Source organism: Balaenoptera musculus, chromosome 15 (genome assembly GCF_009873245.2).
Source record: "Balaenoptera musculus isolate JJ_BM4_2016_0621 chromosome 15, mBalMus1.pri.v3, whole genome shotgun sequence".
Lineage (NCBI taxonomy): Eukaryota > Metazoa > Chordata > Mammalia > Artiodactyla > Balaenopteridae > Balaenoptera > Balaenoptera musculus.
Genome location: NC_045799.1, coordinates 1,737,522 through 1,759,596, shown reverse-complemented (window position 1 = coordinate 1,759,596; position 22,075 = coordinate 1,737,522). Strand labels below are relative to the sequence as shown.

Genomic DNA, 22,075 nt, shown 5'->3' with positions numbered 1-22,075 from the left:
AAAAGTTTTAAAATTTGTATGAAAACACAGAAGACCCCGAATAGCCAAAGCAATCTTGAGAAAGAAAAACGGAGCTGGAGGAATCAGGCTCCCTGACTTCAGACTATACTACAAAGCTACAGTAATCAAAACAGCATGGTACTTGCACAAAAACAGAAATACAGATCAATAGAACAGGATAGAAAGCCCACAAATAAACCCACACACCTATCAATCTATGACAAAGGAGGCAAGAATATACAATGGAGAAAAGACAGTCTCTTCAATAAGTAGTGCTGGGGAAACTGTACAGCTACATGTAAAAGAATGATATTAGAACATTCTCTAACACCATACAAAAAATAAATTCAAAATGGATTAAAGACTTAAACATAAGACCGGATACTATAAAACTCCTAGAGGTAAACACAGGGAGGACACCCTTTGACATATCGCAGCAATACATCTTTGGATCCATCTTCCAGAGTAATGAAAACAAAAACAAAAATAAACACATGGGACCTAATTAAACTTAAGAGCTTTTGCGTAGCAAAGGAAACCATAAAGAAAATGAAAAGACAACCTATGGAATGGGAGAAAATATTTTCAAATGAAGCGACTGACAAGGGATTCATCTCCAAAATCAGCTCATGCAGCTCAATATCAAAAAAACCCAATCAAAAAATGGGCGGAAGACCTAAGTAGAAATTTCTCCAAAGAAGACATATAGATGGCAAAAAGGCACATGAAAAGATGTTCAACATCACTAATTAGAGAAATGCAAATCAAAACTGCAATGAAGTATCAACCTCACACCAGTTAGAATGGACATCATCAGAAAAATCTACAAACAACAAATGCTGGAGAGGGTGTGGAGAAAAGGGAACCCTCTTGTACTGTTGGTGGGAATGTAAATTGGTGCAGCCACTATGGAGAACAGTATGGAGGTTCCTTAAAAAACTGAATATAGAACTACCATATGACCCAGCAATCCCACTCCTGGGCATATATCTGGAGAAAACCATAATTTGAAAAGATACATGCACCCCAGTATTCACTGCAGCACTATTTACAATAGCCAAGACATGGAAGCAACCTAAATGTCCATTGACAGATGAATGGATAAAGAAGATATGGTACATATATGCAATGGAATATTACTCAGCTATAAAAAAAAAGAATGAAATAATGCCATTTGCAGCAACATGGATGGACCTAGAGATGATCATACTAAGTGAAGTCAGAGAAAGACAAATATCATATGATATCACTTACATGTGGAAACTAAAAAAATGATACAAATGAACTTATTTACAAAACAGAAACAGAGTCGTAGACATAGAAAACAAACTTATGGTTACCAAAGGGCCGGGGGATAATTTAGGAGGTTGGGATTAACATATACACACTACTATATATAAAATAGATAAAGAACAAGGACTTACTGTATAACACAGGGAACTCTACTCAATATTTTTTTAATAACCTGTATGGGGAAAGAATCTGAAAAAGAATATACATATATATGTGTATAACTGAATCACTTTGCTGTACACCTGAAACTAACACACACTGTAAATCAACTGTACTCCAATTAAAGCAAACAAACAGAATAGCCGCGCACGTCGACCCTGTCGGCGCCATGCTGTGTGTGCCCGCAGCTCCCTGGAGGTGTGCCCACAGAATTCTTTCTGAGCTGCTTGAGAATCAGTAGTATGCATGATGCCCTCACATCTAAAGGCTTCTGAGTGTATTTCCTAAGAAGACGGTTTTCTCCATCAGGAAAACAGCTGCTGTCCCTTTTTCCACCAGAGACACCTGAGGCCCAGAGGGGTAATTCCGGGCTACCCGAGGTCACACAGTAAGACAGAGTCCAACCCACATCTCCTGCTTCCTCGGGCCCACCTTCGCACCACAGCTCTGTCCTTCAAGACCCCGAATGTGTCTCCCGTCCCCTTCTGAGGTGGAGCAGCCCTGCCTTCCCGGGCTTCGCAGCTCCAGAGAGGGGCCCCGGGGCTGCCCTCACACCCGAGCTCCCGCGGGGCAGGCCCGCGGGGGACCACTTTCGCCCACTGCCCCAAGCCCTGGTCCGCCCTGCTCTGGCCCCCACGTGGCTCCTCCTGCTTCTAGCCTGAACCTCGTCTGCCCTCCTGCACGCCCGCCGCCCTGCAACACCCGCTGGTCCCCTGGAAAGGCCGGGTCCTAGACGGCCTGTGAGGAAGTGATGGGGAGGAGAAAAGGAGGGGCCGGTGGACCTTCCTGATCTGTTTGCACTGGGGTGTCCACACGAGGGCAGGGGAGATGCTCAACAAGATAACCCCGGCTCCGCATACATGCCTGAAAAAGGGGCAGCCCGGGAATTACACTGAGACCCAGGAGGGAGTTTGCATGTGACCCAAGGAGGTGCCTTGGGGCACATCCCAGGGGAAAGTTCCCGCCTGCACGCCTGGATGAAGGAAAGGTGGGCACAGCCTGGCTCCCGGGACTGTTCGGCAGGAGGATGCTCCCCCGGGCTTTCGGAACGGCCGCCTCTTCCCAGAGTCGCCCCCGCCCCTCCTCCACCGAGTCAGCCTCAGCCAGGCCCGGGCCCTGGAGGCCAGGAGAGCACATCGCCGGCCTGCTTACAGCCGGGGCTGTGGGGCGGCGGCGTGGACGTGTGTGGGTTGGCATGGCTGGGGTTGCTAATGTCCCGGGGTCACACGTTATGACATGTCCCCCTCGGGACGGGTGGAAGGCAGGGCCCCAGGACACCGTCTGCTGGGCTCAGTGGGGGTGGGCGGGCGAAGGCCCAGGGCTGGCCACACCCCCTGCACAGCCTGGCTAATTTTATCGAGCTTAATCAAGAACAATCAGCAGAAGCTGAAGAGGTGGGGTGGGGGGGGATTTGCATGATCCGATTCCTATTCTTAAATGTTAATTAGAAGTCATTTTCCCTTCGCCTGCTCCGAGCCTGCGCTCTGCTTGCTGCCACTACGAGGCTGTCTGGCCGTCAGAGGGCCCACTGACCTCAGCACCCCTGCAGGGTGAGGCGGGGCCGCTGGGGTAGGGCCGAGGCCACCAGGACACAGCCGCAGACCCGACCCCAGGGCCTCCCTCTGCCTCATCCTCAGGTCCTTGAGCAAAGCCCTGAGACCCAGCCACACACAGGCCCACAGGAGGGTCTCCTGGAGTTGGGAAGCCCCGTTCTGTGCGCCCCCCCCACCCCCGGGTCCCTCCTAGCTTTGTGCCCTTGGGCTGATAGTCGGACCTCTCTGAGCATCGGAACGTTTTCCCCTCTTGATGCGTAAGTGTTTCACGGCTCAAGGTGAAGCTGGGAGCATCCGCTCACCTACAGGGAAGTTTGTTCTCTGCCCTAAACACGCCGCGGGTGGTACCTGACCTCCATCGCAGGGGCACGGATGGGGCGGCGGAGCAGACAGGGTCCCGGCTCTGCCTTCAGCGGGCGAGGGGTTCACGGTGGAGGCACCAGAACATGCATTCCAAGTCCAGTTTCCTCATCTGTTAAGAAAGGGAGGATGGGAGTCCTTAAGGCACATTGCACTACAGTTCAAGACTGTACGTGATAGGACACGTTTGTCTTTACTGTATATTTGACTGGATGACCTATTCCCCATTCCAAGGCAAGCATGAATAAAATTAGGCTAAATATTTTTTAAAAGGGGGGAGGTGAGATCATGGTGGGTACCCTCCCAAGGTCCTCTGAAGACAGAAGAGAGGACAGCAAGCACCCAGTAGCCCTTCTTTCTGGAAAGGGGGTGATCAAGCCCATCTGTGAACCAAAAAGCTGGGGAGGTGCTCCAGGGTCCTCTCCCTGAGCTGGCGTCCCAAGGGCCACGTCCCGGGCATCACTCACCTGTTCTCACAGCAGCACCGCAAGGAGGGGACAAGGCTCCAGAGTCACCACCCGGGCCCCGGGCCCCAGGCTCCTCCCTGTGGGTAGAGGAGGATGGACGTCAGCCGCCAGGTCCCCCGTTATGAGCCACTGGTCCCACCCGTCAGATTCTGATTCCAAACTCAGAAGCCAACAGAAATCGTCACTGTTTTACTGGAGAGGAAACTAAATTTCAAAAGTTAAAATCGCCGGAACGTTGTGCCACTACCACCTCCCGCTCCCCTGCACCAGTGCCTCGGCGCGCATCCCTGGGCCGGAGCCCCCGGGGCCTGGCGCTTCGGAAAAATGAAAAGAAGAGAGAAGGAGCTCGGAAGTGCCGTGGGCTGTGAGGGGGAGAAGGAGGGGAGGCTTAGAAATTCTGACTGCAAATGATAAACTCAAAACAAAACAAAAATTAAAACCATCGGAATGTCAGAGGAGAATGCATGTTTTCCAACAGAAGCCAACACAGCCCCTGGGGCTCCAAGGCGGGCGGGGCTTTGACCGCATGCTGGCTGGACGGGGCTTCCAGGGCGATCCCTGAGTTCCTGGCTCAGGAGAGGACTGGGTGGGGGGCACCCCCCTCGCAGTTAACACCCTCGGCCATACCCGGGTCCAGGGCCCAGAGGGAAGGCGGCTGGGGGAGGGTCAGGTCCTCAGGCCTGAGCCGCACTGGGACCGGCGATGGTTCAAATGCTGGGGCCAGAAACAAAAGCATCATCTCAGGGAGCTTGGCGTCCCCCATGGAGCGGGTGCCCTGATGGTCCCCGGGTCTGTGGGGACAGGCTCTGCCATCCTCGGTCCTCTCGGCCTGGCTGAGGGGTCTTCCCTAAATCCTGGCTGGGCTTCACTGTTCCCACCCAAATCCTCCACTCTGCTAATGTGACCCTCCCCTGGGAGCCACACGGATTTCTGCAGAGGAGCTGGGATTGTGCTGGAAGGCCCAGGCACGAATAGGAAATCCACCTGGCCTCTCGAGATGGGGGTGCATGTGAATTCTGGATTAGAGCTATGCAAGAAATTCCATTCCAACACTCTTCAAATTCTTCCTTTCCCAGATATCTGCCTTTACATCCCACGGGGCGTGGGAGAGGCTTTCCCTGTGCCTGAAAACCCAAAAAAATTAAATTTAAAACTCATTATGGCTAGGGGAAGGTTAATAAGAAAATCCTAAGCCAGACTTACCAGCTTAAGGCACTTCTTTGTGAACCTTTATTAAACTTGCATGAATTAAAATAGACTTTTCAAATAAACTGCACCCAGAAGTCTGGAAGGAACTGGTCTCCGGGACACGCAGCTCTCCCCATGCCGTGAAACCACAGACCCGTATTCTCGGGGAACCAGAGCAGAGTGGGTGGAGGCGCCCAACAGGGCCCGCATGGGGTGCACTGAAACTGGGCTATGGCGGGGGGGGCCTGTCAGGTGACGGCACCAGAACCCACCCTGATTATTTAAGACAGTAGCTGCCAAAGCACGTGAGTGGCCACAAACTCCGAGAGCCGGGTGCATCAGGTCGGGGGCTCCGCCGGGAGTACCCCCACCTTCCGCTGCCACAGGTCGCAGATACCTCAGCTCCCATCTCCATCGCTGGACACGGTGCTACCACCCACCTTCTGCCACTGCAGGCGCCAAAGCACAAGGTCTCTCTGCCTCTCTTCTGAATCAGAGTCATGAAGGTGTGTCCCACTGGCAGGTTCTAGATCACCTGACCAGGTCGTGGCAGTAGAGGAGGGCGAGAAAGCACGTTTCTGGAAAATAAGGGAATTCAGAAGGTGCTGGAGAGCCAGACAGCCTACTGATGTCCACTACACTGACCCTGGCAACTGAAACAAGAAGAGAATCTCCTCATCTCACAGAAGCTGCATTGTCTTCAGGCATGGCTGGATCCAGGCTCCGGCAGTCACTCAGCGGTTTCCCTGAGCTGTGCTTTCTCTGGGCTGTGCCAAGGTCTCTTAACCTCTCTTGCTTCTGTTTCTTCATCTGCAAAATGGGGATAAGAATGGGGTTTTCCTGAGGAACCAGCAGAATAATGCAAGGGCAGTACCTGGCACAGAGTGGGCACTCGGTAACCATCGTTAGGGCTGCGCTGCTGTGAACACAACTGGAAATCCCCAAATATTTGTTCAAACTTTGTCTCCAGGTTTTGTGGCTCAAAAGCACACTGCACTGTGACAGAATGGCCACACGATTTGCATGGCCCAGTGCCAAATAAGAACGCAGGACCCTCGTTCACAAATTATGAAGAATTTCAAGACTGTGAGAGCACAGCAGTAAACGGAGCTCGGGGCTCTTCTGAGCTGGGCCACAGTTGCACAGCAGTGACTCTCGCCTGATGAGAGGTGCTCAGGTTTCCATCACCACCTCGACACCAGCACCAACACGCCCCGCCACGCACACAGTCTTTGCCTGCCCGTAACTACTGCGGCCACGTGAACCCCACTCACCGATGGGCGTGGTTTGCAGCCCTCACTGCTGCGGCAGGAAAGAAAGGGTTGAGGCTCTGTGTTTGGTCATCTGCATATCTGCAGCTGCTGACCCCAGGCCCTAAGCCCGTGTCGGGGACCACCGGGATGGCAGGAGCCCAGAGATGGTTCAGCTCGGGAAGCCCTCTGCAGCTGCGTCCCCACTCCTGTTCGTTTCCCATTTTGTAAGCACATTGTTATAGTCTCTTGCAAGCCCCAGGTATTTGCGTTGGTCCCCTGCTGCCTATGGGAAGGGCTAGAAGGGAATTTAGGAGGGAGGCCTGGCATGCGTGCACAGGCAGGGCTTAGTTTGGAGGCGGATATGTGCAGATGCGCCTCGGGCCTCGCTGGGCCTCCGCTGGAGGAAGCAGAGCCCTCTCTGGACGCCACCTCGTCGGCACGGACATGGGATGGGCCAACCTGTGGGAGTCACCGTGTCTGGGAGCAGCTGGAAGCAGAGGCCCCCCAGGGTCAGCAGAGAACCTTCTCTGGCCTCTCCAGGCTTCCGCACGGGTTCGTAATGTTGTTTTTTTCTTACACTTCACAGTACGCAGGTGAAGTCCCCGAAAACCGGGTGGAGACGGTGGTCGCAAACCTCACTGTGATGGACCGAGACCAGCCCCACTCCCCGAACTGGAACGCCGTCTACCGCATCATCAGCGGGGACCCCTCGGGCCACTTCATTGTCCGCACGGACCCCGTCACCAACGAGGGCATGGTCACCGTGGTGAAGGTGGGTGCTCGCCTCGCCTCCTGCTAGGCTCCCCGAGCTCTGCCCCCGCCACGTGCCCTGAGACAGACGTAACAGGAATGATACTCGGGCTCAGCGCGTGCCACCCCAGTGTGCAAGGGCAAAGGACTGCGCCGACCTGCCAGGGGCAGAGGCAGCCTCAGCAGGACCGGTCACGTGAGCCCAGGGACTCTGCAGGCCCGACCTGCCACCCACCCCCCAAAAGATAACTCTCCCACCTTCTCCCTCGCACCTGGCCCTCAGCTTTTAAAGCTCAGAAGCCAAGAATCGGCCTCTTCTGCTTCCCCGCCGGGCGGCGACAAGGCTTGCCCGAGGCAGTGAGTGAGCTGTGCCCCAGGTGCCCGGAGGAGGGTCAGGGTGGCAGGAACACCGGGAGCAGGCCAGTTCGGGGGTCGCGGTAGCCTCTGGCCCCTCCTTCCCACCAGCCCCAGCAGCTCCCAGAGCAAGGCTCTGAGCAAAAGCGCTTCACCCCGAGCCTCCGGGACGGGTCCCCCACGTGCACTGGTGCGCCCCCAGCCCTGCCCCATGAGCCTGCACCCACGCTGGGCTGCTTCCCCTCAGGGTGCAGACCCGGCCCCTGGGCTTTGAGCGAAGGGTCGTGGCCACATCTGGGGGAGGCAGCTGAGCGGAGGCCCAGTGAGGCTGTCCGGCCTCTGGTTGAAACTGTTGCAGCAAATTACCCATTGATTTCTCCGTTACCAATATGTTTTATCTTGCCCTCCGACAGACTTCCGTTGGCCATGATAATCTTTCTGGAAGGTGTCCTCACTCAGACTGGTGACACAATTTTTAATGCATGACATGTAGCATTATTCCCTGTCCTCCAGGGACACGAACGGATAAATACGGGAGAAGGACCACTTCCTTTAGTGACTTCTTCAGAGGCACAACCACCGTGATTTTATGAAGCAGTATATTTAAGTGGAGTCGCCCCCATCCCCCGCCAATGCTTGGGGGCCCTGGGGGAGGGGCTGGAGGCCTGGCAGCTGCTTAGTTCTTGGCGGCGGCGGCAGCGGAGGTGGGGGACCTCAGCCATGAAGAGGCAAGCGCCAGGGAGGGACGTGGCTTCTCACCGGGGGCTCCAGGGGGTCTGCAGGGAACACCCCTTCCTTCAGCAGATGAGAAGACCACGGCTGCAGAGGACGGGGGCTCCCGCAAGGTCAGCCGGGGGGACAGTGGGGAGGACGACGCGAGTGTCGGCGCAGAACCCTGATCTCTGCGGCCACCTCCAGGCCTTCCCGTCGGGCAGGCACTGCGCCTTCGGGAGCCACGTCTCCGTCCCCTTTCCACGCCCACCCAGCACTAGTACTCACTTTATAGTAAACTCCTTCTCGTACGCAATACCTTACTTAGTAGCAGGAGCTGAGAAGGCATGGGTTTGATGCACCAGATGTATGATTGTAAATACTCACAAAAATCAAGGCTGAGCTGCAGTGGGAGCCCGGCGATGGGGCAGGGCCGGACCAGATCAGCGCAGGCGCCTCCCGGCCAGGTAAGCAGCAGGCAGGGCAGCACGGCGGCGGGCCCCGTCACCAGCACCCCCAGGGCTCGCGGGACAACTGGTCCCACGAGGCGATCAGTTCCCCTGTGAGCAGAAATGCGTCACACTATTTATCACAGACGTTTCCAAGCGCACCTAGAAGCAAGAGAGACGGGTGTACCCTCATCTGCCACTTCAGCTTCACAGTTAACTAGCGTGCTGCCGTGTTGCTCCATCCGTGTTTTGCTGCAGTGTGGTTCTAAGTCCAGGACCTCCGCTCACACAGCCACAGCCGTGGCGGCACCTGAGACAGCCAGCCACGCCTCCGTGATCTCCAATATGAGTCTACATTTAATTGCCCTTAATTTTCCAAAAGTGTCTCTTTGTGGTATGGTTTTTCAAATCTGGATCCAAACAGGGTCCCCACGTTGCATTCGGTTGTGCCGTCTCTTGAATCTCTCATAATCTAGAACATTCCCCCCACCTCTGACCTGTCACAAACGCAGGGTCCGCGGTGCTGAATCGGTCCGATCGCTTCCCCTCGGTGTATCTGGTCCCTCGCTCTCCGCTCTTCTGTAACCAGGGCTGTAGACCTGAAGGGCCCTTCCGCGGCGAGGAGGCTGGTTGTCCCACGCACAGCCATCGGAGCCTGACCAGTGGGCTCCGGCGGTGACAGCCTGCTCCCATCACCGTGGAGCTGACTCCTCCCGTTACGACCAGCAAGCAGTCTGCAAAGACACAGCTCTCCACCCGCCTCCATCTGCTGGTCGCATCATCTACTGATGGTCATTGCCAAGTTAATTTCTTCATTAGGCGGTATAAAATGGTGCTTTACAATCCTATCATTCCTTGTACAGTCCTCGGCTAGAATGCTTCTACATAAAAGAGCCCTGCGATGATGCTGAAATGCAGGCCTGCCGCTGTCAGAACAACACCCACCCAAAGATGCCCACCCAGGTCCCAATCTCCCACATCTGTGCATATGTGGCAAAGGGGACTTTGCAGATGTGATTAAGTTAAGGATCTTGAGATGGGAGGTTACCCTGGATAGTCCTGGGGGGCCCCCAAGTAATCGCGGGGTCCTTATAAGAGTGACACAGGAGGACCAGAGTCAGAAGAGACCTGAGGATGCAGCAGAGGTCTGAGAGAGACAGACTGGAAGATGCCGAGTTGCCGCTTTGAAGACGGAGGGAGGGAGGGGCCGAGAGCACAGGCGCCTCTCAGACGGAGCCAGAAAAGGCGTCCAGGAGCCTCCAGAAGCAACCAGCCCTGCCCACACCCCAACCTTAGCCCAGCAGCACAGACTTCTGACTTCTGGCCCCCAGAACTGTAAGATAACAAATCTGTGTTGTTTTAAGCCACTAAATAGGAACATGAAGTTAATGCAGTTCAACAGAAAAGGCGAGAATGAGGCTTCATTCTCCACCTTTACTTCGGATTCTCAGAGCAGAGCTGGTGAGCCAGCCACAGGCAGTGTCACCACCTGCGTCCAGGCGGCTGCCATAACAATTGCGTGACACGACACGCATTTACCCTCGCACTTTTCTGGAGGTCAGGAGCCCATAACGACCCTGTGGCGGCATGTAGGGCCCACCTGGGTAATCCAGGACCACCTCCCAGCTCAAGACCCTTAACTTCATCGTGCCTGCAAAGTCCCCTTTTGCCAGGGAAAGTGACTGTCCACAGCTTCCAGAGATGAGGACCTGGGTAAATCCAAAAGCAGTCAATGAAATTGCGTTTTTCACTTTCTCGTCACGGTTAAGAGTGTGCAGATTTTTATACACTCAGTGTGTTTTGGTCAGCTGCAGTTATTACTGGTCTTGACCTCTGGCTAGGGGGCTCCTCCAGCAGCTGGTTCTGGGTGCTTCTGCTACATCCTTGTGTTGGGACCTGAGTGGACAGCCCAGGTTCGTCTTGCTGATTTCTTGCCTCACATCTGGATGGGCCATTCCTCTAGCGAGGAGTGGTACTTAGAAACCAACATCCAGACACAAGAGGTGCTCACTGTGGCTGCTGCCATTGCTACTGGATGTTGTCAGGGCAGAGCAAAGAAGTAACATTTCAGAGCATGTCCTTCCTGACCACCTCAAATCTACTTCGCCGATTCACATGATCATTTCATCCAAATTGAACACTGGAGGGTTTTACTTACCTTTGTTGATTTTATACCTGATCTCCTTTCTCTTACACTGAAAATCTTGGTTCCTAACAACAGTAATATAATTGCTTATTTACTTTAACCTACAATATACAATCACCCCTCGGTATCCATGGGGGTTGGTTCCGGGACACACACCCCCACAGGTAGATACCAAAATCCACAGATGCTCAAGTCCCTTATGCAAAACGGCATAGTATTGGGTTGGCCAAAAAAGTTCGTTCGGGTTTTTCCATGAGAACTTTTTGGCCAACCGAATATTTGCATATAACCTACACACACTCTCCCGTGTACTTTAACTTATGATACCTAATACCATGTCAGTGCTGTGTAAATCGTTGCCTGTGTGAGGCAAATTCAGGTTTTAAATTTCTGGAATTTTTTTCAAATGTATTCAATCTGTGGTGGGTTAAATCCACGGATGTGGAACCCACGGATATGGAGAGCCAATTGCACATAAAAAGCTTAAAAAATAACAAATCCAAAATCCCTACCAACAGCAAGAAGACCAAATGAATTTAAGATTTCTTTGCAATAACTGTTGTCCTTAGAATAAATCCCATGAAGGACGTACCATCTAAATGCTGTCCCAGTCACGAGAAATCATTATTTTCTTGGGAGTTATATTACCATCGATATATAGTTAGTTTAATTTAATTCAGTTTGTTTCTAATTTTCAGAGATTGCTTTATATATACAAGTTTACTTGTAATACCTAAAATGTGAGAATGTAAGATTTTACATGGCTCCAAAATCAAAGCTATGTGGCAAAACATACGCAGCAAACTCACACCTCCAGACGTTCCCTCCACCCTATTCCTTCCCTCTGCTCATGGGTGACTGTTTTTACGAGTTTTTTGGTTCATCCTTTCAGCATTTCTTTTTGCAAATATGAGCAGATACACATGCAAATTCATGTCCCTCTCCCCCTTTTACACAAGAGGCAGCCTGCAGGGGATGTTGCCTTTGCTGCTCACCAGTCGATCCTGGAGACCTCCCCGTTCCCACGTGTGTCTTCCTGGTTCGTTCTGACAGCTGCGAATGTCCCACTGTGCGGACGCAGCTCATCCACCCAGCCAGGGCTGTGGGTACCTGGGTTGACAGCAGTATACATCCTCTGTGAATGATACAGATGATACGTCAGGGAATATTCTTGGGCACGTGATACTTCGCAGGTGTCTAAGCAGAATTATTCAAATGCAGCTGCAGTGTGCTGTGTTGCCTGTTTTCTAGTGAGACTGTTGCAAGCTTTGCCAGGAATAAGTACACATCTCGGGGCCCCAAGTGCTTCCGTGCAGCTTCCGTCCCCCCCTCAAAATGTGAAGAATACCCCCAGAGACTGATCGTACCCCGTAGACGCTAGAACTATAGACAATAGAACCATACTAGCATTTATCAGCCGGGGTCCTGACACCCCCAAAATGTGTGTTAACTGGAGAGAATGGTCACGCAAGGGCCACACACAGAGGTGAGGGGGCCCCGTGAGACCTGGTGTGTTGGTGTCCTGGGGCTGCTGTAGCAACTTACCACAGACCAGGTGGGTTAGACCAACTGAAGGATGCTCTCTCACAGCTCTGGAGGCCAAACATCCAAAAGCAAGGCATTGGCAGGACCGTGCTCCCTCTGGAGGTTCTGGGGAGGATCCCTCCTGCCCCGTCCAGCTTCTGGGGGTTGTCGGCCATCCCTGGCTCGGAGCTGCGTCACCCCAGCCTGTGCCTCTGTCTTCACCTGGCCCCTTTCTGTGTCTCCAGTCTCCCTCCCCTAACTCACAGGGCACCCAAGCTGGAATTGGGGGCCACCTCAATCCAGGGTGACTCCCTCTCAAGACCTTTAACTTCATTACATCTACAAAAACCCTATTTGCCAAAGGTCACAGTCACAGGTTCCAGGGGGACGTATCCTTGGAGGCCACCCTTCCACCCACCACACCTGGTGAGGTACCCTGGACGGACAACAGCCGGGGCCTCGACCTGCTAGGCTGCAGGGAGCAGGGTGGGGCCCCGGCACTCCTAATGCTTGATGAGTGCCGGAGCCGCTGGCGGGGAGGTGTGCCCGGCGGGAGCTGTAGCCCCCGAGGAGCCCAGCTACGGCTACTCCATGACGTGGGAAGCTGGGGGACGGCACCCCTCGGGGCTGACCTCCTGGGCCCAGAGCAGGGCGGCTGCAGACCAAGCAGCCCCACGGGCACCACCCTCCCTGCCGGCCTCGCGGGCACCCAAGCCAGCTCCCCGTCTCGGCGCCTCTCATTCCAGGCGGTCGACTATGAGCTGAACAGAGCGTTCATGCTGACCGTGATGGTGTCCAACCAGGCGCCCCTGGCCAGCGGCATCCAGATGTCCTTCCAGTCGACGGCGGGGGTGACCATCTCCGTCATGGACATCAATGAGGCCCCCTACTTCCCCTCGAACCATAAGCTGATCCGCCTGGAGGAGGGCGTGCCCACCGGCACCGTGCTAACCACGTTTTCGGCAGTGGACCCCGACCGGTTCATGCAGCAGGCCGTGAGGTGGGCCCACAGAGCACCCTCGGGCCCTGGGAACGGGGTGCCCCGTCCTCCGTAGAGAAGAGTCCTGGACGCCCAGTGAAACCTGCAACCCAGAAAGTCCCGGGTGGGTGCTTAGGGGTATCCCCGACTTGTGGTGTCCCCACGCAGGGAAGCCGTCGGGGCAGCTGGCATCTCGGGCCGCCAGGCTGCCCTGACACGAGACGGAGGGAAAAGCTTGAAGGACGTTCAGCCGCATCTGGAGTCAGGCCGGGTCCTGACCCCGCTTGGCGCTCCCGTGCTTATGAGTTTGCGAGTCAGCGGCCCCCTCTGCCCCGCCGTCTCCCCGCCTGTAAAGGGGGCGATGGGAGAATCTGCCTCCCAGGGTCCTTGTGAGGTTAAATAGCCCGTCCTCCTTGGAGACTTCCAGCCGCTGTTGTCACCGTCCCGCGTGGGAGGACCCCCCACCCCCACCCCGCGTGAGCTCGGCAGGAGGGCGGCCAGGAGGGGCTCCCCCAGACCCTCGCCTCACCCCTCCCCCCCTCCCCCGCAGATACTCAAAGCTGTCGGACCCAGCGAACTGGCTGCACATTAATGCCACCAACGGCCAGATCAGCACGGCGGCCATCCTCGACCGCGAGTCTCTCTACGTCAAAAACAACGTCTATGAGGCCACCTTCCTGGCAGCTGACAACGGTGCGCCCAGGGGCAGGGAGGCAGGGAGACGGGGGGCCCGCCCTCACCCTCGCCCATTCGAAGCCCTGGGCTTGGTGGTTCACTGACGCAGGCGCCCAGGTCATTTGCTCTCGCGTGGGCGCCAGGGGAGCTGGGCAGTGTTACCACCACTGTTACGACTCCCTGGGCTCCTGCCATGTGCCAGGCACTATCCCATCAGTGAGCAGAACAGACAAGAGCCTCCTCCTTTGCATGGGTGACATTCTAGAGGCCAGTGTGTCAGCTTGAACCAGGTTTGGCTGCATAATAATTACAGCAATCTTAACAAGATGGAGGTTTACTTTCTCCCACATAAAAGAAGACTGGAAGCAGGCAGCCCAGGGTCAGGTATGAGAAACCAGGCTCACTCTGGCCACTCCCGTGTCCTTGGCAAGCTACAGCATGGCCCAGAACAGCTGCTGGTGCTCCAGCCATCATGACCACATTCTGGCAAACAGGAGAAGAGGGGAGGTCAAGGGCACATCCCAGCCCTTCTAAGGACTTCCACTCACAGCTCATGAAGGCCAGAACTCAGTCACGAAGCCACATCTCGCTGCAAGGGATGCTGAGGAATGTCGTCTTCTGGTTGGGCAGTGATGAGCCCAGGTGAAGTTTGGGGCTTCGGTACTTTTATCAAGGAACAAAGAGGAAATGGATATTAGGGACAACTCAGCAGTCTCTGCCCCAGGGAGACGAGTGTGAAACAAGTCAGCCAGATAATTTCAGGGAACGGGAGGTGCTGGAAAAGAACCAAATGGAGGATGGGAGAGTGACCGGGGCCTCCTGCTGCACTGTTGGCTACGAGTGACGTGCTGTGGGCCCAGGACCTGCAGGATCAGGACAAGCCAGGGGAAGGTGGGGCGGGGAGGGGAGTCCCAGAGTCAGGAAAGGGCACATGCCGAGGCCCCATGCCAGGCCCGTGCCACGTGGGTTCTGGGATCAGCTGCATAAATAAAGCTTCAGGAGCTAGAGTAGCCGCTGCACAAAGGTTTGGTCAACAGCAGCTGAAAGCTGGGACCTGGTGACCATCCCGCAGCCTCCTGCCCACCTCCCTCACCCCCCGGGATCCACAGAGGCCCAGCCCCTCAGCCAGCCACGATGAGTGCCAGGCCCTGGTCGGGGAAAGCTGCTCTGAGCAGCAGCTAGAACACTGAGATTAGAACGTGATTTTAATGAATCGGTGGCCGGAGCAGTGGAAAGCACGAGGAAGACACCGGAAACGGAGCACAAGTCCCGCTCGCATTAATAGAACCCGTCCGTGCTGCTCCTGACTGTGAGCTGTGTCATCGGCCACCTGTCACATCAGGCACCAAGCTGGTCGCCTTAAACGTGCTCTGATGCATTGCCTGGGAGATCACAGAGACGCACTATGGGATGGATGTTTTACATGCTCCGCCTGCCTCAGCCAAGAAACGCAGTCGTTAATGACGGGGTCAGAGTTGCCACCAAAGGGCAGGGCCACGGTCAGAACACGGAGGACAGACAGGCCACCTCTGGCCGCTCAGCACTGGTCCACCCCCACTGTGGGCCTGGGCCGAGGCAGGGGCTGGGCGTTGGCGGGGTTTGGGGACGGGACAGCCACACATGTACAGGTGTGTGCAGTTCCTGTGTGTGTGCAGCGGAGCAGCTGTGTATGTCATACGGCAGAGTATCAGTGTGCGTGTGGGGCTGTGGTCAGCTGGGGTCTGTCCTGGGTGGGGCTGGGTCTGTCCTGGGTGGGGCTGGGGTCTGTCCTGGGTGGGACTGGGGGTCCGTCCTGGGTGGGGCTGGGGGTCCGTCCTGGGTGGGATTAGGGGTCCGTCCTGGGTGGGGCTGGGTCTGTCCTGGGTGGGACTGGGGGTCTGTCCTGGGTGGGGCTGGGGTCTGTCCTGGGTGGGGCTGGGGGTCCGTCCTGGGTGGGGCTGGGGGTCCGTCCTGGGTGGGTTGGGCGTCCATCCTGGGTGGGATTGGGCGTCCGTCCTGGGTGGGACTGGGTCTGTCCTGGGTGGGACTAGGGGTCCGTCCTGGGTGGGGCTGGGGGTCTGTCCTGGGTGGGACTGGGGGTCCATCCTGGGTGGGGCTGGGGGTCCGTCCTGAGTGGGGCTGGGGGTGGTCCCATGCACACCGTGGGTCTGTGGTCATGGAGCCCAGGAGTGACCCATGTGATCACCCGTGTCCGGCCCACAGGGATCCCTCCGGCCAGCGGCACCGGGACCCTCCAAATCTATCTCATTGACATCAATGACAACGCCCCTGAGCTGCTGCCCAAGGAGGCACAGATCTGCGAGAAGCCCAGCCTGGACACCATCAACATCACAGCAGCCGACGCGGACGTCGACCCCAACATCGGCCCCTACGTCTTCGAGCTGCCCTTCGTTCCAGCGAGCGTGCGGAAGAACTGGACCATCACCCGCCTCAACGGTGAGCCTGCCTCGGGCACCAGCCCACTGGCAGCCCTGCCACTGGGAAAATCAGACTGAGTCTAGGGCGCAGGCCCCCAGGGCCCCGTCACCCCTTCACAGGAGGGTCGCGCAGCCCCTTTCTGTGGGGTGGGGGCCCCTGCCTGCTCCAGGGCTCGGCCGCCAAGGAGGCCCCCAGGGCAGGCCCCAATCTCATCATTTTAACAATCTCAGCCTTGACCATCCCAGTGGCTATAACTGCAGACCACTTCCTATGCCAGTCACCAAATGATGGGACGGACCCTAACCAACATATTTCCTGAGGGCACTTTCCTAGCCGTGGCCTTGGTAGAAAGGGCATCCAAGTTCTGAAGTTCTGATAGCATTTGCTTGTTCCCCAAGCCCTTACCAACACTGAATATTGTTTTAAAAAGCATTTTTCCAATTCTTTTAGCCAAAATCACTGTTTCCACTTGTATCTTTTGACTGCCAGTGGACATTGTTTCATATATTTACTGGCCATTTTTTGCTTCTGTGAATCATCTGTTCGATGTCCTTGCCTATTTTTCTTTGAAAATGGGTTTTTTTTCTAATTGATTTGGTAGAACTCTTTGTATATTAAGGAAATAATTTCTTCATTCTTCGTGTTGTAACTGCTCTAATCCTCTTTTTTTTCTGGGCTGCGTTGGGTCTTCGTTGCTGCACGCAGGCTTTTCTCTAGTTGTGGCGAGCGGGGGCTACTCTTCGTGGCAGTGCACGGGCCTCTCATTGCGGTGTCTTCTCTTGTTGCGGAGCACGGGCTCTAGGCGCGCGGGCTTCTGTAGTTGTGGCACGTGGGCTCAGTAGTTGCAGCACGCGGGCTCTAGAGCGCAGGCTCAGTAGTTGTGGTGCACGGGCTTAGTTGCTCCGCGGCATGTGGGATCTTCCCACACCAGGGCTCGAACCCGTGTTCCCTGCATTGGCAGGCGGATTCTTAACCACTGCGCCACCAGGGAAGTCCAACTGCTCTATTCTTGAATTGCCAACGTCTCAACCTTACGGTATAACGCAGTGTGTGTGCACGCACATGTGCGCATGTCTACATGTGTCTTAGCCAAACAGGCGTGTTAGACGTTCACACTATCGGGCCGAGTCTTCGCCTTCGTTAGTCTCGCTCAGAAAGGAGGGCTGGCTGCTCAGTGAGCGGAGCCCGTCCCGTCACTCGCACCAGGTGACTACGCCCAGCTCAGCCTGCGCATCCTGTACCTGGAGGCCGGGGTGTACGACGTCCCCATCATCGTCACGGACTCGGGGAACCCGCCCCTGTCCAACACGTCCATCATCAAAGTCAAGGTGTGCCCGTGCGACGAGAACGGCGACTGCAGCACCATGGGCGCGGTGGCAGCAGCCGGGCTGGGCACGGGCGCCATCGTGGCCATCCTCATCTGCATCGTCATCCTGCTCAGTGAGTGCAGCTGGTCCTGGGGTGACGGGAGGAGGGGCCCAGGTCTGCCCACGGCCCCATCTCCTGGCCCCGCTCTACCTGCCAGGAGACTTCCAGAAGCCCCGCCCAACCGGGCGCCCGATAACGGACACAGGCGCTGGCGGCCACGCGTGCGCACCTTCCCGCGCATGCACGCCCCCGTGCAGACACACGCGCACCTGCTCACGCGTGCCCCCTGCCCCACAGCCATGGTCCTGCTGTTCGTCGTGTGGATGAGGCGGCGGGAGAAGGAGCGCCACACGAAGCAGCTGCTCATCGACCCCGAGGACGACGTCCGTGACAACATCCTCAAGTACGACGAGGAGGGGGGCGGCGAGGAGGACCAGGTGAGGCCCGCGGCCGGGGCAGCAGGGACGTGTGGGGACACCCTCCCAGCCCTGGCGGAGCACACACGCTGGGGGGACCTGCGTGACCTCCTGCCCTCAGCCCTGCACCCCGGGCTCGGGGAGGGTGGACCTGGGGCGCTGCCCAGTTGGTCACTGGGGACTCAGGGCGAGCCTTAGCCCATTAAAGCTTAGCGACCACCCCCCGTGAAGTGGGCGTAACAGCAGCCTCAGGTCCAGCTGTTCCCGGGAACACATGAGGAATGTGGTGGCAGCTGAGCAGATGGGGGAGGGGGTCGACCCCAGGGGGAAGGCAGCAGGGGGCGCAGACCCCACAGGTGCCTTGAGGACGGGCAGGATTTGGATGCACAGAGGTGGGGTGAGCATTTCAGGAAGGAGAGACCAGGTGAGGGACTAGGACGGGGGAGCCCCCGGGGGACCCGGAATAGGTCAGTGGATACGCTCAGGGCCCGGTCACAGAACAGGACTCATCTGGGGTGTCTGCCTGTTATCCCCGCGGACCGCCTTCCCTGACTCCCCTGCGCCCCCAGGACTACGACCTCAGCCAGCTGCAGCAGCCGGAGGCCGTGGAGCACGTGCTGAGCAAGGCCCCCGGGGTGCGGCGGGTGGACGAGCGGCCGGTGGGCGCCGAGCCCCGGTACCCGGCCAGGCCCGCGGTGCCCCACCCAGGAGACATCGGGGACTTCATCAGCGAGGTGGGTAGCCCAGCAGCGACGGGGGCGCAAACCTGTTAACACAGACAAGAAACAGCCCACTTGTCTGGGGCCCGGCGTCGGGCCGAGCAGGCAGACCCAGACCTGGGTTCACGCGGCCCTGCTCCTGCCGGCGGGGAGCCCTCGGCTTAGCATCCCGGCTGCAGAAGGACTAACCTGCCCCCGACCCGGTGAGGACAAACACACAGGGCTTAGCAAGACTGTCGGAACTTGAGGCCACAGTCCAGGCAAGAACAGGAAGGGGACCAGCGAGGTGGCTCTGACCCCAGACTCCTGTCTGCAGCGATCTGGAGAGGCCTCCGCAGTGTCCACTCAACCCCGATAACCAGACGCACAGGCTGGCCCCTCCCCCCTCCACACACAGGGCATTGGGGACGGCCTGGGAGGTGGGCGTCATTCCAGAGCTGCCACCTGACCACACGCCCGTGTCACCCATCCTGACGCCTGGGGTCTGGAGACGATGTAGCATCAAAGTCCCAGCCAACAGCGTCCCTTTGATCATCCCCTTTGCAAGGAAAGCTGACCCACCTCTTGAAGCTGAGCCCGAGATGCCCAACTGACATGTCCAAGGGCGTCAAGAGCAGGCCTCCCACCTGTGCTCCCATCCTCCTGTGCGGTAAAGCCGAGGGACAGCGTGAGCCAGGGCACGTGGCTGCACCCCAGACGCTCTCCCCGCCAGCTGCTGCGTCCCGGGCAGCCAGTACCTCTGCGCCCACCGTGGCTCCCACAGACGGGGTGCCCTCCGTGCCCCGTGTAGCCGGCGTGGGTCCCTGTGGATTTACCCCCCCCCCCCCCCCGTCTCTAACACGACTGTACTTTGAGAGGGGCTGACAACACTTCTTTCTCCACCTACGTCAGAACCGGACTTTAAAAGGATTTATTTAAACGGAATAGAACCCAGGGAGTGGTTCGGCAGAGACACAAAGAGATTTCTCAGAACATTCCCCAAAACAGACCATGTCTCAGGCCGTAAATGAAATTTTTATGACTGCCCAAAAGCCGATTCAGCTTAGACAACACTTACCATCTACAGTGTAATAAAATTTTTAAAACTCCAAAAACTACGTCCTCCCCAATTGACAATCAAAAGCCCACTTTTAAACAACTTAGAGGAAAGTAAAAATGGAAATGACCGACCATTCCGTACTGAATAATGGAAAAGGTACTCCCCTCCCTACCCAGGGCAGGGTTAGGCAGTGACCAGCACGGGCCCCCGGGCCGTCCTACGGGAGACCCCTGGAGCCGGGGGGGGGGGGGGGGGGCGGGGAACCCTCCAAGCTGTCCCGCCCCCCTGGGAAGTGTGTCCACCCCTCCCACGGTCCCCGGGTGGGAGCTGCCCAGGGGCGCCCTTGGCCAGTGGCCAGAGTGCTGGAGGTGGCCTGGCCAGGGGTCCCAGCATCAGGCACTGGGGAAACGGGGCCGGGGCACGGGCAGGGGCTCCAGCCACACCTGCTACATCCCTGTTTGCTCCCGCGCACACTTATGGTAACGACTCCAGGTGTCTGACACCCACGCCGGGTTCACCGCCCTGTGGCAACCACCAGGGACTCGTGGAGGGCTGGCCTCTCGCACAGGCCCAGGCCAGCCCTCCGCCTGGCTGTGTGCGCTGCCCCCAGGTCTCTTCCACAGCTCATTCTGCAAACACCGCGCCCCTACTCGGGTCTCTGAGGCGCCTTTCCCTGACACGCAGGAGCACTTATTGAGCACCTACTGCATACAAGGCCCCATGACTGTGCCTCCCCAACCTGCCTCTCCAGCTCCGCTCCTGGGCGCCCCTCCGACCCCCGCCCCGCACCCTAACCCGTGTCTCCACGGCCCCCAGGGACTCCGGGCGGCCGACAACGACCCCACGGCGCCGCCCTACGACTCGCTGCTGGTCTTCGACTACGAGGGCAGCGGCTCCAGCGCGGGCTCCGTCAGCTCCCTGAGCTCGTCCAGCTCCGGGAACCAGGACTACGATTACCTGAACGACTGGGGGCCCAGGTTCAAGAAGCTGGCCGACCTGTACGCAGGCGGCGAGGAGGAGTAAGCAGCCCCCCTGCCCCGGCGGAACGAGAACAGCGCTCGGACGGACGGACGGACGGACGGACGGGAGGAGACAGCGGGCCTTCCCGACGCCCGCGGCCGCGCCACTCGGCCGTGTGTGCGGCGTCCCCGCCCGCCCCCCGCACCGAGCTGTCTGGCACGAACACTTGTCCGCCCGCGGCCGCCCCCAGCACGGCAGCTGACTCAGCACTAAGGAGAGCAGAGGCACGGTCTGAACCTGAATTTCTTAGGACAGAAGCGCTGTTTAAAAAGAAAATGCAAGTGCCTTTCGGTACATGTATCAGATTCCCTCACACTCAGGAGCAACTAGGAGCAAGCGGACAGACCAAGTCCCCCCAGCCCGTCCTGAGCGCCCCCAACCCCGGCCAGTCCCAGCTCTGAAGGCACGCATTAAGGAATTGGGGAGAATGTGTCCTTTTTTCCGATCTTCTATCAAGAAAAAAAGTGGGTGACACGCTTGACAAAACTGACAAAAACAAATTGGGGTCCAAACGCCATAAGCCTTCTGAGTCCTCACGCTTTGCTGTGCACAGTTGGGGTCTCCCGGGCCCCTTGGGGGTCCCCGAGGCCGGAGGCCCCACCTGCAGCTGCTGCAGCAGCGAGTGCCCCTGGGGCAGGCCAAGCCAGTGGACCAGAGGCCCGCTGTACAACTGGGCTTCCACGGAAGTGTCCACCGCCCCCGACTCCCAGATGCTGGAAATAGCTGGGCAGGTGGGGTTCCCAGGGGCTGTCCCTGATGCTCCGCCATCTCTGCCCTTGGCCATCCCCAGGGCCCCCCAGTCAATCATGAGGCCTCCCCCAGGGCCAACCGTGACCCTGAATGCCACCCAGGTCCCCACTGCCTTTGGTCCAAGAGAGTACGGTGTCCCAGGAAACCACAACCAAAACCAGCCGGCATGCCACCAAACCCTGGCATGAGCCCTCCACCCTCTAGATCAGACTCCCGAGGGCCCCGCCAGAGGCCCAGCGAACCCTCACCAGTGCAAACCCCCGAAGGCTCTGGACGCCTCTGGCCACCGGCGGGGCTGTGCGGGCTGCAGGGAGACCTGAGTCTCACCGGGGTTCCAGGAGGCTGGAGACGACCAGGGGGAGACTGGCAGACTCCTCCCCTGCCCTGCTCCTCTGGACCAGTTTCTGATGCTCGTGAGCTGATGTGGACGGCAAAGGTCAGCCCCGAACGCCGGGACAGCCCTGCCTTCGCTGTGCCATCTGTC

At 57.3% G+C, this 22,075-nt stretch overlaps 1 protein-coding gene across 1 annotated transcript in view; it reads left to right on the top strand.

Annotated features, from left to right (window-relative positions):
* The window catches only part of CDH4 (cadherin 4), a 566,254-nt gene extending 544,179 nt beyond the window's left edge, over positions 1-22,075 (top strand). The window contains exons 10-17 of the mRNA XM_036824123.1: positions 6,860-7,045; positions 12,954-13,207; positions 13,737-13,879; positions 16,064-16,297; positions 17,486-17,719; positions 17,945-18,084; positions 18,633-18,797; positions 20,638-22,075. Coding sequence (XP_036680018.1) covers positions 6,860-7,045; positions 12,954-13,207; positions 13,737-13,879; positions 16,064-16,297; positions 17,486-17,719; positions 17,945-18,084; positions 18,633-18,797; positions 20,638-20,844 — 1,563 coding nt within the window. The 3' untranslated portion in view covers positions 20,845-22,075. The remainder of the gene's footprint in view (positions 1-6,859; positions 7,046-12,953; positions 13,208-13,736; positions 13,880-16,063; positions 16,298-17,485; positions 17,720-17,944; positions 18,085-18,632; positions 18,798-20,637) is intronic.